General features: G+C 38.7%; 1 protein-coding gene across 2 annotated transcripts; it reads left to right on the forward strand.

The window, feature by feature from the left end:
• Positions 1-4,828: 4,828 nt before the first annotated feature.
• LOC110106396 (anthranilate O-methyltransferase 1-like) lies at positions 4,829-15,518 on the forward strand. 2 transcript variants are annotated; one of them, XM_028699354.1, is made up of 7 exons: positions 4,829-5,012; positions 6,893-7,005; positions 7,471-7,872; positions 8,600-8,869; positions 9,456-9,779; positions 15,064-15,365; positions 15,487-15,518. In XM_028699354.1, the coding sequence occupies exons 2-6, from the start codon at positions 6,931-6,933 to the stop codon at positions 15,097-15,099; spliced, it is 1,107 nt and encodes a 368-aa protein (XP_028555187.1). In that variant the 5' UTR covers positions 4,829-5,012; positions 6,893-6,930; the 3' UTR covers positions 15,100-15,365; positions 15,487-15,518. The 2 variants fall into 2 exon arrangements, with proteins under 2 accessions (XP_028555187.1, XP_020691958.1); XM_020836299.2 differs by lacking the exons at positions 15,064-15,365; positions 15,487-15,518 and having other exon boundaries at positions 9,456-9,873.
• The last annotated feature ends 1,050 nt before the right edge of the window (positions 15,519-16,568 follow it).

The raw sequence follows: 16,568 nt of genomic DNA on the forward strand, positions 1-16,568 counted from the left end.
ATTTATTTATATATATATATATATATATATATATATATATATATACAAAGCTAGAAGTAGTTGTTCTTCATTGGTAGTATTTTTGGGCTACGTTATATGTCTGCATAGAGTAATTTTGTATTCATGTCTATGTGTGTTGGTTCATGGTCTTACTGTGTCTGGCTTGTGCTCCATTGCTCCCCTTGTTGCAGCTTTTTGGAATTTGGTCTAATTTTGTTCTTGTTTTTCTTTTTTCCCATTTGTTGTTGGGTATAGTTTTCTTTTCTTATTCTTACTTCCCTTGTAATCCCTGTTTTTTAATATACGAACTTTGTCTCAAACTTTCTAAAAAAAAAAAAAAAGAGCATTTTGAATAAAGACTTAAATATCAATCAACTATTTTAGTTGGTTCTCTATTGCGTTAAAATAAGAAAATCTGATGGAGAGAGTTGGGAGAGCGGTAGGTGGTCTTATTCTTTGACATTGCGTGTTGCCGGCCAATCTTCTTCTCTTTGGCCTTTGTCTATGCTCTTCCTAGTGCCTTACGCCTGTAGGGCTTTTTTTTTTTTTTTTTTTTTTTTTTTTTATATTGTGGTAAATTTGGAATTTCGTATCAGTTCTTTTTTGTGCGATCAAAAAGAGCAATCTCAATGGGCTTTGGCCCCAAAAAAAAAAAAAAAAAAAAAAAAAAAAAAGAGAGCAAGCGCAAGAGAGCCAAAAATAGGAGGAGGAAGTAAAACAAAGAGTATAAAATCAGCAACAAAACAGGAGTGAGGGCCTTCAGCAGCAAAAGCGGAAGAAGCAGCAGAAGGATATATCGCGAAAGCGATAATCCCCCAAAGCCAAAACTAAGGAAACCAGAACAAAAAAAGTCATAATTAAGCATCCAACAACCCCTGGTTGCCGGCGGACCATCCAAGAGGCAGCCTGAAGCAAGAGCACATCATCGTCCATGGCAAAAATACCCATCAGGCAAAAAAACGAGCAACAATTTGAAGACAGCCAATGCCAAAAAGAGGACTTGCAACACTATAGAAGAGCCATGTAAATTTCTGAACTTTTCTACTTGCTAATTTTAGAAAAGACCGTTTTTTTAATTCTTAAAGAAACAGTAGGGCTTGATTTTCCTCATCGTCCTTCCGCTCGACGTCTACAGCTTCCGAGTCGTGTGCTTGAGATCGCCTTCGTCCCGCTGCCCTTCGTGCTTAAGCGGAAGACGGTAGAATAGGTTGTACAAAAAAAAAAAAAATATAGAGGTTTTTACATGTCTAACACTTAAAAGTTAAAACTACAATATTTATCTATTAAACACCTAAAATTATCTATTTACTAATATACCACTTCAAAACCTTTAACCTAATAAAAAAAAAAAAAAAAAAAACACTCCGTTCCCTCCAATCAAAGCCGAGCCGAAAAACCACGGGAATCTCCTTTCTTCTTCGTTGATACTGGAGCTGCTCCATCTCTCGCACAGTAGTCTTCTCCAGGTCCCAACCGATCTGCGCCTCTTCTCCGTTTCACGACTACCACACTGCGCCTCTTCTCCGTTTCACGACTACCACACTGCGACTCTTCTCTGTTTCATGAATCCCATGCTGCTATTATTCACCCTTTCGCAACATCGCCAAGGTATGTTCTGTGTTTAGTTTGAACTATTTGATTTTCTATTTTTAATCAGTTTACACCATATAGGTTCATTCATTGCCTTTGAAGGTTCTAATGACGTTTAAAAGCTTGACTTCTTTCAATCTCTATGGGTATTCTTAAAATATTATGCTAAAGGAAATACCACAATAATCTCTTCTTTTATAAATAACCTATATTGTGATCCTTGTCAAACAACAAGGCGTCATAAACCTGAACTTGATGAGCGTGGTTCTGAGGATACTATGACTCAAAATAGTTGCAGAAGATGATCCATCGGCTTCTAGTTCTGCTATCCGAGCATAGCATATTGATGCAGTGGATCGACAGGGAAACGGACACTGCTTGAGTGTTTTCCCAATCCAGGGAATAAACACACAAATACACAAAGCTTAAGCTTCAAAATGAGAGATAATATTCATTGATGTTGTTTCCTACTACAACCTTCTATATATAAGCCAACATGAGAATCATCTAGAAACAAGTATAAAACTAGATATACTAATCCTAAGGAAGACTATAGCTAAAATGCTCCGCATCATTCTCCCCTTGCGTCAAAAGAGCTCGACTCCGTCGAGGCTCGTCATCGGGAGAAAGATTATGATCAATCCTCCTGGGTCGAAAACTTGGCGTCTTTGATGCATCAATATAAACTTATTCATTAGCGGCATGAGTACCTTTGACCTGGGAATAATAACTTTGGTTTCATTGCTGCCCTCTCCATTTAGAATGCTTATAACAGCACCATAGGCAGCCACTTTATCATTATTGCACAAGCAAACAATCATAGATGAATAAGCATAATCAATTAATTTGCTCTCTCCATTCTCCTCTGCCACATTCAAGACAAATTCAATATTCCTTATCGGCACCATTGAAGTCCATCGGCTTTGGGACTCACCTATCCTCTTAGCTTTACATAATATAAGGGCGTTTAAGTTGCTGAATTGATCGGTGCCTGGAGCGAGGCCGGAGAGAACATTGTAAGGAAAATCCACGGCCGTTAGACTCTGCATCGAAGCTATAGATTGCGGGATGCTTTTGTCGAGGTGGTTCCTGGAGATGTTGAGATAGTTCAAGATCTGCATTCCAGCGATCTCCTTTGGGATCTCATCTGACAGATTGTTTCTACTGAGGTCTACGAAGGTAAGGAAACTGCACTTGCTGATCTCCCGAGTAATATGAACGGAAAAGATTTTACCGCTAGATAGTTGTTGTAGCCGGCCAATCTCTGGCGGGATGTTGCCGGAGAAGAAGTGTTGGTCTTTTAAAAACTTCTGGACAGCAGAGAAATTTCCGATAGAAGAAGGAAGAGGACCAAAGAGGTTATTATTCGAGAGGATGCTCTGGTCGAGATTGGATGAGATCCGGGATTTGCTTATGTTGGGGAATCCGCCGGCGAAGAGATTGTCTTGCAACTCAACCTGAACGACATTGGGAAGGCTAAAGAGGCCTCTTGGGATGGAGCCATTAAGGTAGTTTTCACTCATGCGGATATGACTTAGAGATGAGCATCGGTCGAAGCACAGATCCGGAGGTTGGAGAAGGCCATCCTCCTTAACACATCCTACGCCAAAATCCTGGCGGGCTTCATGGCCCGCGCGTACGAGGTCATGGTGATGGGGTCGAGTCGGGACTACGGCCGACACGGGATCAGGTTCTTCAGTGACATTTAAGTGAACATTTTGAGAGCATTGCACTGGATTGGCTTTGACAGTAGAAGTTTGATCGGACCTTTGCACACCTGCAGTATAAACATCCGATTCACTACTGGGTGATCCTCCAAATGTTTTGCAGAAGTGAGTTTCAGCTTGCCAAAGATCCGGTAGTCTGGAAGATGAAATTGATTTTCCAGCAGCGCCCTGTACGCAGAAATAATTGGAAGCAACTTTGCTGGACTGAGCAGAGCTAGAAGGATGTGACGGAGTCGCTCCAGCTTGTTGGTCTGGTTTTTGGTCGCACGACGCTGGAGCATATGGGACGCTGGAGCCGATTGGGAGAGGAATCGCTCGGGTCGTGCGTGCGGGAAGAAGCGGAGGCGAAATTGTGGTTGGTGGAGGAGCTCGGTTCGACGGAAGCAGGCGGATGGCCTCAGGTGGTGCCCGCGGAAGCGAAGTCGAATCGCAGGAGAAAACTGAGGCGGATTCGGTAAGCGGATTGACGAACTGTGTTTGAGGCGTTGGATGATGGAACGGAGGAGGATTGCGCCACTGTACAGGAAATGGATGTCGTCGACGCCTGTAGGTGATCTCATTGTGTTCAAAGACTTCATCGTCTTCCTCGGAGTCTATCAGATCCAATTCCTGCGGCATTAGATAATCGTCTTCGGAATCAGATGCTTCCTGATCGAGATGGGGGTTTCGACGCCAATGCCGGTCAAGGCCCACGCCTCGTCGAACACCTATAGCCAGAGCCGGTGTATGCTCGCGACGAAGACGATGGGGTGCATTCCTTTCGCGGTAGAGATTGAACTCGCGGTGCATTTCGAAAAGGCGTTGCACATCAGTAGACAACGCCTCAAGTTTTCGGATGATCTTCGCCTGGTTTGCCCAAAGCGTTTCACGGCTCCGAACGTCTTTGTCCGTCATCCCCCTGCTTTGGCTCTGATACCAAACTGATGCAGTGGATCGACAGGGAAACGGACACTGCTTGAGTGTTTTCCCAATCCAGGGAATAAACACACAAATACACAAAGCTTAAGCTTCAAAATGAGAGATAATATTCATTGATGTTGTTTCCTACTACAACCTTCTATATATAAGCCAACATGAGAATCATCTAGAAACAAGTATAAAACTAGATATACTAATCCTAAGGAAGACTATAGCTAAAATGCTCCGCATCACATATATTATTTTTTAAAGCTTTTATACAATAGTAGTTGATGCTCTGCTTTTCTTACCGTCCCTGAGACTTGTTTCCTGCGCAAGAAACCCTTTTTTCGCGTATTGGTTTTGACCGAACAAACGGATTGTTCTATTTGATGAGTATTAGAGCTTTTAGATGGTATAACAGTAAAAAGTTTAGTTTGTGTGTGAAATGTGTAAATAAAAATGTTTTTACTGTTAGGTATGTAAAACCCCCCAAAAAATAATGTATTAGATGAGGGTATTTTTAAAATTTTGCCCCCTCAAAAATCTTTTTTCCTAATTCTATCAATCGTGAGCGTGCTTGTCCATCGCACATTTCGCAGCCCCTTCGCGAATCTCATCTTCCCACTTCCCACTTCCCACTTCCCACTTCCCTGTCGCATTCGACGTTGAAGAGGTCGCCGCCTTCTCTTCGCTACCCTCTCACATCCTTCTTCTTTGCAGTCGCAGCCATCCTCTTCGCAGCCTTCATCTTCGCGAATCTCGTCTTACCGGTCGCTTTCGACGAACGTATTGAAGGTAAGGATTAATCTTGCTGTTTCTGCATATTGAAACGATCTTGTCTCGACTAGGGAAGAAAAGCATTGTTTCAGCACTATTTCCGTTTTATTGCTTGTCTATGGCTCAATTTCCTTCAGCTTTTTTTTTTTTTGTCTTTGTGTTTGTTTATTACTATTTTATGGCAGCAGGGGGATGATTAAACTCTAACTTATTTAGTAGGAGCAAAGAATACGTTAACTAATCTTAGTTTGTGGTTGAATTATTGCTTAACAAGGAAGAACTTCTTGAAAAATTATTTAATCTCTCTGCAATAGATTATAGAACCAGGATTTGACTATTCATTCTGCTGCTTTAGACAGATCCTTGAGATTATTTTCAACAGACTCCAGTTACTTCAATCTCAGTCTAAAAACAGGATGACGGGGAAGGGCTATATACTGAAATCATCTCTCTTCACTTAATTTTTCCGTTATTGGTTTTTATTCTCTGGGTTCAATTTACTCTCTATTTGGAGTGCTCTAACTTGGCTCGTAATTAACAGTGTCTGGTTGTTAAAAAGGTGCTCCAAACTTAATTTAACTGAAGTAGGATTTGGTTAATCTCCAGAGGATTAAAACTTAAAAATTGCCTGACATGTCGACTGTTAAATTCTTGATGAATTATTTGACCATTTTTTAGAGAATCCTTAAATCTATTAAAAGCATGTCAATGGTGGCACACATCCTGTAATTTACCTACAATGAAGTTAGAATGATGCAATGAAGATTATTAAGCATCAGTTGCATAGCAAAATGGATGATGTCCGGCTCAATGACTATTTGGTGATATATTTTGGGATAGCAGTATTTGACTCTATTCCTAATAAAGTCATTATGCAACATTATTAGAAAATGCAAAGTTTGTAATTTTCTTTTTTATTTCATAAATTATAATGAAATACACGACTTTGCTTAGAAATTTGCTAATGAAATATATATTTTTTTATATATTGAATTTGCCCACCCTAAAAAAAAGGGCTGGAGAAGTCATCACCTTTTTCCCCTCTTCTTTTTTGCACCTGCCCTGTAGTGAGGAAGACACGCGGTGGACGTTCCTTCTCGTGCCTTTCTCCCGCGCTTCATATTACTCACTATATCCCGTAAATTTGTCCATGCACTGGATCTAAAAAATATGGTATTTATGGCAAAAAGGAGAAGAAATGGATTTAGGCTTTGTTTGGGATAATTTTTGTCTATTATGTTTTGCTTGCTTTAAAAAAAAGTAATAAAACTAAAATACTGCATTACAAAGAAAGTAGTATTCCAAACTTCCAATCCTCAATACCAATACTCATTGCTGCTACTATATGCCAGATAACACGTATCTCTACGTATCTGATTGATGACTAGCCTTAATCGAAAGTTCTCTCTCGTGATCGGGAGGGGTAATTAACTATAGGGGCTTGCGCCTATAGGAAACCAGGACTCAGATCATAAAGTCCTCGCAAAATGAGGGCGAAATCTCTGGGTAGTGTCTTATCTACAAACCCATCTGCCTTCCAAAATTTACCTCGGAACTTAGTTCGTTAAAACTCCCTCGCCGAATAAGAAAAGCGAGTGGAGGCCGAGGCCAAATTTTCGGAGCCCACAATCTCAAAATTTTTTTTGGAAGTAGCGGAAAAATAATATCCAATTTAATATCATAATTATGACCTCTTCTCAAATGAAATCTAAAGCCTGCATCCAAACCCCCCCTTCAAAGGAAAACTTGAAAGGAAAAGAAAAAATTATAAAATCGAAAAATACTATATGCAAAATATGAATTATTATCTTCAAATTTAGGAGCGTGTGTACATTTACATCGGTATGCATGTGTATTACTTGAAGCTGACTAATATTTCTTTGAACATGACTATTCAGGTTGTTAAAGTGAGTTTTATCAAGTTGAACGTACTGCCATGAATATGGACCAAGTTTTTCACATGGTGGGAGGTGCTGGAGAGAACAGCTATGCTAACAACTCCAGGCTTCAAGTATGTGTGCCTTTTGACTTAACAGCTACTAGTTTTTGTAAACCCAATATGTTGTCCTTGTATTAACCCTACTACAATTGTTTGCAGCTTCAACTAAGGGATTCATTATTTTGTGTTGTTAGGGGACCAATCAAAATGTTTCACGTTACCCCTGTGCTCGGTACCATAGCTTGGTATCACTCGGTACTGCTGACGCACATTTTGATTGGTCTCCGGGCAGAGTTCTGAGTCCGGTCCCCGCACATAATAATTTCTCCAACTAAAGACCATTTGGTCCCTTGGCCATTGAATGATGGAATCCAAAAAAAATTGTGTTATTTTTAAAACATTTTCTATCTTGCAGGAACCAAATGATATATACTTAGGCTTGTGTTCTAAGCCTGATATATTTTGTTAATATGAATAAAAATTCACAATCGGATGGGAAAAATTACTATTTGTTAAACAATTTCTCATGGTTGGTAGGAGAAGGCAATCTTTAAGACAAAGCCATTCGTGGAAGAAGCCATAAAAGAAATATTGAAAACCCTCCCAGAAAAATTTGTTGTTGCTGACTTGGGATGCTCCTCTGGTCCTAACACATTTCGTATGCTCTCTGAAGTCATTAATGTTGTTGATCAGCATTGCCATCAGTTAAGCCAACAGAAACCTGAGATCCAATTCTTTCTGAATGATCTTCCTAGCAATGACTTTAACAATCTCTTCCAATTATCAATGCTCTATGAGCAGAATATTAGAGAAGAGAAAGGGGATGACTATGTGCCATTCTATGTTGTCGGATTACCAGGTTCATTCTACGGGAGGTTATTTCCTTCAAAGAGCGTGCATTTTTTTCACTCTTCCTATTGCCTCATGTGGCTATCTCAGGTATGTCAATATATATATATATATTCTCCATGGATTTCATTTAGCCAGTATATCTATATTTCCTTGTAAAAAAATAGATGTAAATATTAGATCTTGGTAGCTCCATGTACTCATTAATACTTCGGGAATATTTTTTATTAGTTCATTCTATAAAGAAAATAATTTTTTTTTGAAAAGTAGCAATTTCAACGTCCCATTCTTAAATAAATTTAAAATCTTTCTACTATAATAGAACATGTAAAAGATTCGCTCAAATATGCCTATACTCAAATTCATACCATTTTTAAACATTATGTGCATTGTGTAGCAAGGAAAATCTGCACCTGATCAACTTAAAATCATATGTTTATGTAAGGTTTATGCAGCTAGCATCGCCTTTTAATTACCTTTTAAAAAGGCGAGGATTTAGTTTCCCTCAAATTTTGTATGACAAATTTTCATTTTAATGTATAGTTTAGTCTTATTTACCAAAAGATCAGATGGTAAATCAAAATTTATCTTATATAAGATGTCTTACATCATTTCATGTTATGATTAAAATAAACATATAAGTATTTTTCAGTCCAAAATAATTTATATATTGGTCTCATAGCACAACAGTTTGTATAAAGGCTAACATCTAAGGCAATATATATTATTAAGTAATATATCATTCATAAAATTTCATTCTTATGATTTGCGCTAAGTGTATTTTGCTTCTCTAAATAAACATAAACTTATGTTTTAGGTACCAAAAGGGCTCGAGGGAGAAAAAGGTTATCAATTAAATGGCACAGACATTTATATCAGTAAAGAAAGCTCTTCTATAGTATCTCATTTGTATTTAGAACAATTTAAAAGGGATTTCTTAGAATTCCTTAAATCACGTTCTAAGGAGCTCATTTTCGGAGGAAGGATGATCCTATCATTTTTGGGAAGGACTAATTGTCCATCTAGTGAAATAGATCTTTATTTTTGGGGAGATCTTGCAGATGCTCTAAAGGCATTGGTTTCTGAGGTAAATCCATATTTTCTCAGTTTTTTGCTTGAATTAAAGCTCTTATTGTAATTTCCTTAAAAGCATATGATCATAGCTTTTCTTGAAACATTTGAATGATTGGAATTATAGTGAAAACTATTAAACTTTGGAGTGATCATATCAATGAGATTTATGTTGTTTCATCCTACTTTATTTTACAGATAAATATTATATATTCTCTCAAGTTGTTCATAAACAACATGAATATATATTATCAATCTCCAAGCATCATTGACACTACATAAAAATTGAAACTTATTAAATGATTGTACACTTAATTGTACTTAAAAAAGAAGAGTGAACTTCTTTTGAGAATATAAATTAGTAATATACCTTGGCTACATGTTATCTAGTATGTCTATTATTTCTCCATGGAATGTATGATGAATTTACTAGCCAGCTCATGGTTATTTGTGCCCAAAAAAAAAAAAAATCCTTCCCTAAGCACATATAAACCACCACTTAATCCATTATTTAATTAGCATGGATCTCAATACATGATTGTGCTTATGGATTGGTTTTACTACATAAGGAATTTTCTTATAATATTCTCTATTTAATGTAGGGGCTTGTGGAAGAGGATAAACTGAATGCCTTTAACTTACCATTTTATGCACCATTAATGGAGGAAGTGAAATCTACAATCAATATGGAAGGTTCATTTCATCTTGACCAACTACAAACTTTTGAGTCAAATGAGGATCCTTTTGATGAATCAAATGATAATTTTGTGGTGGATAAAAGTTTAAGTGCAAAAAATATTGCAAAATACACCAGAGCAATTTTGGAGCCTCTACTTGTATCTCATTTTGGAAATGACATTATGGAGGATTTATTCTCACTTTATGCAAAAAATATTGAAAAGCTCATGTCTGCTGGGAAGCCAAAGGTAACGGTTTTTATCTTGTTGTTGAAGTTAAAAGATGAAGAGCAAGCAATTTGTAAATGAGAATATATATATATGCGCACCATATGTAGAAATTGTATGATGGGCAAAGTGATGAGGACATCCAACATTAGAGAGAGTGTTAGAAAAGAAGTCAGAGATCTATGATCATGATTACGTAGCTTTATTTCTGAGATGTTATTTGTATTTGATTTGTTATTATATCTTTTCGATTTTACCCTCACTTGAGGGAGTAGGTTCATGTGACTCCGGGGACAATTTTGTCTTTTGGATTTTATAATGTATTTGCCTATTTATTGTTGTTGGCATCGAATTTGTCAAACCCTCCCTTGGGTTCCATGGGTCAGACCATGGTCATTGAGCTTAGACACATGTATTGGGTAAATCGGGTTGATCGAGTCAACCCAAGTTGACCCATTGAGCTCTAGTGGGTCTAATTAAATTTCAATTCATTTCAAACTCTTTTTGGACTCAAACACCCACCCCATTGGGCATAATTGACTAGGTTGACCAAGTTAACCTTTGACTTGGTCAACCCAAGTCTTAATGGGTTAATTTGACCTATTTAAGCCCAATTAGAGCCCATTCAATGCATTTAAAGCCCTATTAATGATTCCAAATTCAAAACCACGGCTAATTTGAATTTATTTCCCTCCCAATCATGCCTAAATTCCTTAATGGGGGAAACATGTGAATGTGATCAGGCCATACATATTATTACACATCGAGGTGCATAGGCGAAAGCCGCTATCCTTCATGGTTAATCGTATGTATGGTCCAATCTGTCCCTTCCACCGACCCGTTTGTGAGGAGCACGGGGGCCCACGATCGTCTCTATCCCTCGGGATAGGTGCGGTCGTATACCCTCCTGAAATCCTGCAGCCGTAGCGGTGTCCTTTCGGAGGTCCACAATGGTCCTTCCTTCTCTTTCGAGAGACTGATGAATATATTATGATAAATTTTTGCATTTGTGCTTTATTGAATTTGAGAGCTCTTGTGAGAGTTTAAGTCCTTAAGTGAGGGCAACGTACTACCCATCAACACGCCACCTCCTCTCTCTCCTCATCAAATAGCCGGCCCACAAACCCTCTCCTCCTTCTAATCGCTAGCCCATAACCCCAAAAACCCTACTTAGCCGTCGGTTTAAGAAGCCCCTCCTATCCACCGAGCCCCAAGACCATCCCTTCCTCTTAGATGTCGGCCCAAACCTCTCCCTTCCCCTCCTAGTTGTCGGCCACCCATCCCTTTCCCTTTACCTCCAAATTTCAAACCAATCAATCGTTACTTTCCTTATTAGAAGCATCTTAAATTAGCAAAGCTTTCAGAATTCAAATTTCAATTCAATTTGAATTGGAAGTACTTTCCTAAAATAAGATTACATATATTTGAAAGGTTTTAATTCAGATTTCAAATTATTGAATTTGAATTTAAAAGATATTTGATTTAAACCTCTTTCCTAAATTAAGATTGCCAAGATTGGAAAGGCATTCAAATCCCAAATCAATTTCCCCACTCAAGCATGTCGTCAGCCCTCTCTCTCCCCTCTTTACCCTTTGATCCATCCAATTAACTCTCCTCAATCAACTTTCCCAAATTAATTTTAGATTTGGGAGATTTATTTTAAACCCTATTTCTTTAATTAGGAAGTTATGTTTGGCAACTTAAATAAAAATCTCAACCACTCTCTCCACTAATGGCTAGCCACCCCCTCCACTTTCCCTCCACTTTCCACTTTTATTTTCTTATTATTTCTCTCCCAAATTATTCTCCACCTGAAGTTGCTGTCCAAAAATTCGCAACATAAACTTGCTGCCCTACATCCCATAACTCACTAGCGTGCTGTCCAGAGAAGTCCTATTGATGTCCAAAAATTTCAGCAAGACCGCCTGGCTTTCCTGCTATCTGAAAGGCCCTTCTTTGCTGCCCAGAAGTTCTTGCAACCCTTAGTTTGATGTCCACTCATGTATGGCTGATCTAGAACATGATCACGGTTTCGATTCATTTTTTATGATCAAGGATTAATCGACGTTCTTCAATCTCTGTTCTTCGACATAGATCTTGAGAACGACCACTCCGTCGAAGAATACGTGGAGTGAATCCTCTTCTCCCTTGTAACAACTATTGATCAAAGACAACCTCTCGTTAAGTGGAAACTTTCTTCCGAATATTGACGAATGTGAATTCTCTCTCGAATCTTATTGACGTCGGCGGCGGAGGCGACACGGCGACGGATAAGATCATGCGAGCTGTAGGAACTCGCAACTCACACAGGACCCAAGAACTTCTTCTTGGGAGGGGATCACCACCTGGAATCCTTTAGGATACAGAAACCCAAAACAAGAGGAAAACTACACAATTCTTATTCATCTCAACAATCTCTCTTATTACAATCAATAGCTAGGTATTTATAGACAAAAGTAGCAATATAATCGGCTACACCAAATATAAGGAACATTGTATATCTATAGCCATACTAACAGCTATATGGAATTAAACTAGTATGAAGTTTAACCGAATTTTAGCTCAGCTCCGGCGTCATACTACCGGGGTAGGAGGAACTTCAGGCTCGTAGGAAGATGCTCGGCTGGCCACAATAAGGAGGCTGGTTTGGTTGGCTAAACCGGTCGGATAGTTCCACTCGTTATCAATTTAGCTACCAATCTTCAAACTCTCAAGAGTAGCATAAGCAAATGTAATACTTGTGATTGTGAAAGCATTTAGAACCAAATTAAGGTGTTTCTTTCAAAGTCCTCTCAAATAAATTTATAGGCTTTGTTATTAACTTGGCATCCTTGCTTAGTACTCCTACCTTGAGTTCAGTAATACCCTCACCAACACTTTTTAACAATCCTTGTGGCTTCCTGGACGAAAATGCGGGGAAATAAGGAAGTCTGGTCCTTGGCCTCCCAGAAGTAGAGATCGGTGTGGCGACGCGAAGCACATTTGATCTTACCCTTGACCTCCATCGCTTTAGGCGGCACCACCTCCACTTTCTCGATCATCTTTGGAACATTGTGAGTGAATAGTTCTGATCGGACATTTGTCTTGCTCTTATCATAATTATCATATGCGGGTTGCTCCAGATCAAGAACTTCATCGAACATGTCATCATTATACGCGTCGTACACAGGCTCATCGTAGAGAGGTAAAGACGATGAATTCAGCAACAGATCTTCAAGTCTTTTGAAACTGAACTCGATTGAGGCAGTTAGAACTGGTGATAGTTCTTCATGTTTTAGATCATAGAGGCTTTCATTTGGCTTTGTGGTGAGCTTTCGAACACCAAGTTCCACCGTATTCTTGCTTTCTGATTCTGAAAAATTCAGATCGGGAAAGCCATCAAAGTCTCGGGAAAGGGGGCTCAAGTTTTTTCTTCGTTCAATCCTTGACAATCGGAGTTTGAGTCGGGTGATTTCTTGTAAGAGATCTTTGATTTCTGCTTCTTGCAGTGGTCTTTGATGATTTCGGCGATGTGACATTCTTGTCGAGGAAATAATCACCACTTGGACCTTTGTCCAAGATATAGAAAATGAAAACAAGAATAGCCTACAGGAAGAAGACAACACCCTTATTATCTTTTGGATCACCGTTCTTGACTGTTGGAAGGAGAAAGAAACCGCCAACAAAAATCACTCCAAGCTTTCTTCCGGGATGGACAAGATGGCTGAGCCCGACGGCGACGGTGAAACTCCTCTTAAGCACGGCGGCGACGGTGAAACTCCTATTGAGCCCGGCGGCGACAGCGAAACTCTTCTTGTGCCTGGCGGCGATAGCGGAACTCCTCTTAAGCCCGGCGGGTAGGGACGACGACACCTTGGCAAGGAACTCTGGCCGTCGTGTGCAGACAAACCTTGGATAGGTTCGTTGGAAGAGAAGACCGCCACCGTTTTGGAATAGGGGAAAAGCAAGAATGATCTCCGTTGGAATGAAGGCTGAGTTGGAAATTGTCGTTGCTATCTTCAAGAATCAGATTGGCATAGTTTAAAACTCAACCCAACAGAAGATCTGGAACAAGATTTGGGCAGCTGGAATCAGTCCAACAGCAAGATGATATGTTGTTTTTCTTCACCGAATCAACAACAGCTGCTCTGATTTCCACAAAATTCTGTTGCAAGAGGGAAAGAACAGCTACGAGGAAGAGATAGGACGCTCGGTAGAAGAACACCATGCTATTTCCCTCATGGGCAACGCTAGCATTTTTTAGCTCTGATACCAAATGACACTGGCGGCGGAGGCGACACGGTGACGGGGCGGAGGCGACACAGTGACGGACAAGATCATGCGAGCTGCAGGAACTCGCAACTCACACAAGACCCAAGAACTCCTTGGGAGGGGATCACCACCTGAAATCCGTCAGGATACAGAAACCCAAAACAAGAGTAAAATTACTCAATTCTTATTCATCTCAACAATCTCCCTTATTACAATCAATAGCTAGGTATTTATAGACAAAAGTAGCAATATAATCGACTACACCAAATATAAGAAACATTGTATATCTATATAGCCATACTAACAGCTAAATGGAATTAAACTAGTCTGAAGTTTAACCAGATTTTAGCTCAGCTCCGGCGTCACTTATTCCTTCAAAGTTTCCCTAAATTGTGGCATCATGAAGATTATGCAAGCTTTATCCGTCTAACTAACTTTTAAGAGTGTGAGTGAGGGATCCTAATAGTGAATAGTCTAAATGTTAATTTAGGAATTTCCTTTGAAAACTTTCATGTATTGCAAAGTTTGATTTGAATTGGTTATTTTGTGCTCCTAACGATTATCGTGTACCTGATTGCCTAATCTAATCATCTCTTTATTGTTTTCAATCTTTCATTTAAAATTGTTAGAAGTTGGATAATTGTGCTTACTCTTCAACAAGCATGTAATTTCCTACTTAAACATCAACCCACATATTTAGTCCTACATCATAAAGTATAGTGTTACAATTGAACAAAATTTTATGTATGATTCTACATAAAAAAATAATTATATATGTGTCACAATTATAAGATAGGAATATTATTATTTCTATATATTGTGGATGATGGGAGTTTACATCTATTCTTACCATGTCCTACTCATCTTAGAATTGTTTTATTTTCTAGGGCTTAATTATATGATAAATAGCCTCAACAAATTTTTTATTTGGCAGAGGACTTTTGATTTGCATGGGTGAGAGCTCAACTGTAATATCATGTATTTTCCAAACAAATATTTTTTTAGGTGTTATTATAAGACCAAATTACAAATCGACTTTTGATTTGCATGGTAGGCGATAGAGGTCAGAATGCGGTCGGAGGGACCGTAGTCTGTGGGTGACAGATGTCGAAAGGACCTTAGTCAGACGACAGTGGTAGGAGAGATCATATTTTGCGAGTGATGGTAGTCAGAATGACCGTTGTCGAGTGACTGTGGTAGGAGGGACCAGAGCTAGCGACATCAGTGGTTAGAAGGATTAGAGTCGGCGATGATGGTCAGAGGGATCGTAGTTGGCGGGCGATGGATGTGGGAAGGATCGGAGTTGGGCAACGGTGGTCTAAGGTACCGTAGTTGGCGTGCAAAGGAGAAAGAATGGTAACTTTAGAATCTTTTCTACTTATTTGAAAGTTCCTCAAGTTAATTCTTACTAATTGCATATTTCTCTTGAGTTTTCTTTAGCCTTAATTTTGTTTTTGTTTTTTTATGTTTGACTTAGCTTTATGAGATGACGACGACGACGACAACAACAACAACATCAAGCCTTTATCCCACTATGTGGGGTCGGCTACATGAATCCTTTTTCTCCATTGTGTCCTATTAAAAGTCAAATTCTCGTTTAAGCTTTATGAGATGACAAACATGATAAAATAGGTTTTGCTATTTTTATTTTATTTGTTGTTTGACTTTAGCCTAAGATCACTTCTACTGTAGATAAAAAAAAAAAGAAGCGAAATATTGGAGTCTTAGGCTTCGTTTGGGATGGCTTTCTTGCTGCTTTTTAAAGCAGTTCTCTAGTACAAAAATTTTTTGTTCAAAAAACTTTTTGTACAAGAAATTTGCTTTAGAAAATATTAAAAAAAGCCATTTTAAATGAAGCCTTAGGCCTTTGTTTGGGACAGCTTTCTTTCTGATTCTTAAAGCAGTTTTTTAGTACAAAAATTAAAAAATTTGTACTAAAAAGCTACTTTAAGAAGCACTAAAATAGTCATCCCAAACAAAACTTTAATCTTTGGTGAAATTCAGGGAGAGGACCTGCAACATTTTATTTAGTGTCAACATATGTGCACAAAATAAGCTTACCAAAGAATCCTTAAAAAAAAAAAAAAAGTTGATCAACCCAAAACCGCTTTCCAATACCATTTATTTAGCATCATGTGTAAGAATATCACTTATCATCACCGACTAACATTTACAAGAATCTATCATCTTCCAGCATGCAATAATCTTCTTACTTTCTAAATCATACTGAGAGTAAATATTACCAGATGAATGACACCAGAGAGAATGGAAGAATTATTCTGTGCCGAGTGTGGAGGGCGTCCGGAGACCAATAAAAATACGCCACGTCACTTCATTGGCGGGTACTCAGCTCGATACCCACACTCAGTACTGCTAGGTACAACTAGATACTCAGTACTTAACTAGATGGTTCTCCCGTCCGGTCTCTGTACAGAATAAAAGCTCCAGAGAATGACTCCTTTATAACATTCAAAGATGTCGTTGGTCGCTAGCGGGTGCAAATGAGTGGTCAGTGAAGAGTGTCTTCATATCATATCAGGGTTGGGGCGTGGATTCTTG

The sequence above is a fragment of the Dendrobium catenatum genome, unplaced genomic scaffold (genome assembly GCF_001605985.2).
Source record: "Dendrobium catenatum unplaced genomic scaffold, ASM160598v2 fragScaff_scaffold_1263, whole genome shotgun sequence".
NCBI classification, from domain to species: domain Eukaryota; kingdom Viridiplantae; phylum Streptophyta; class Magnoliopsida; order Asparagales; family Orchidaceae; genus Dendrobium; species Dendrobium catenatum.

What these genes read in the sequence shown, in the direction of transcription:
- LOC110106396 (XM_020836299.2), top strand. Translation starts at nt 6,931, where the DNA reads ATGAATATGGACCAAGTTTTTCACATGGTGGGAGGTGCTGGAGAGAAC. An exon ending in GCCTCATGTGGCTATCTCAG is followed by an intron (nt 7,873 to 8,599) that starts GTATGTCAATAT and finishes CTTATGTTTTAG; the next exon opens with GTACCAAAAGGGCTCGAGGG. An exon ending in TAAAGGCATTGGTTTCTGAG is followed by an intron (nt 8,870 to 9,455) that starts GTAAATCCATAT and finishes TATTTAATGTAG; the next exon opens with GGGCTTGTGGAAGAGGATAA.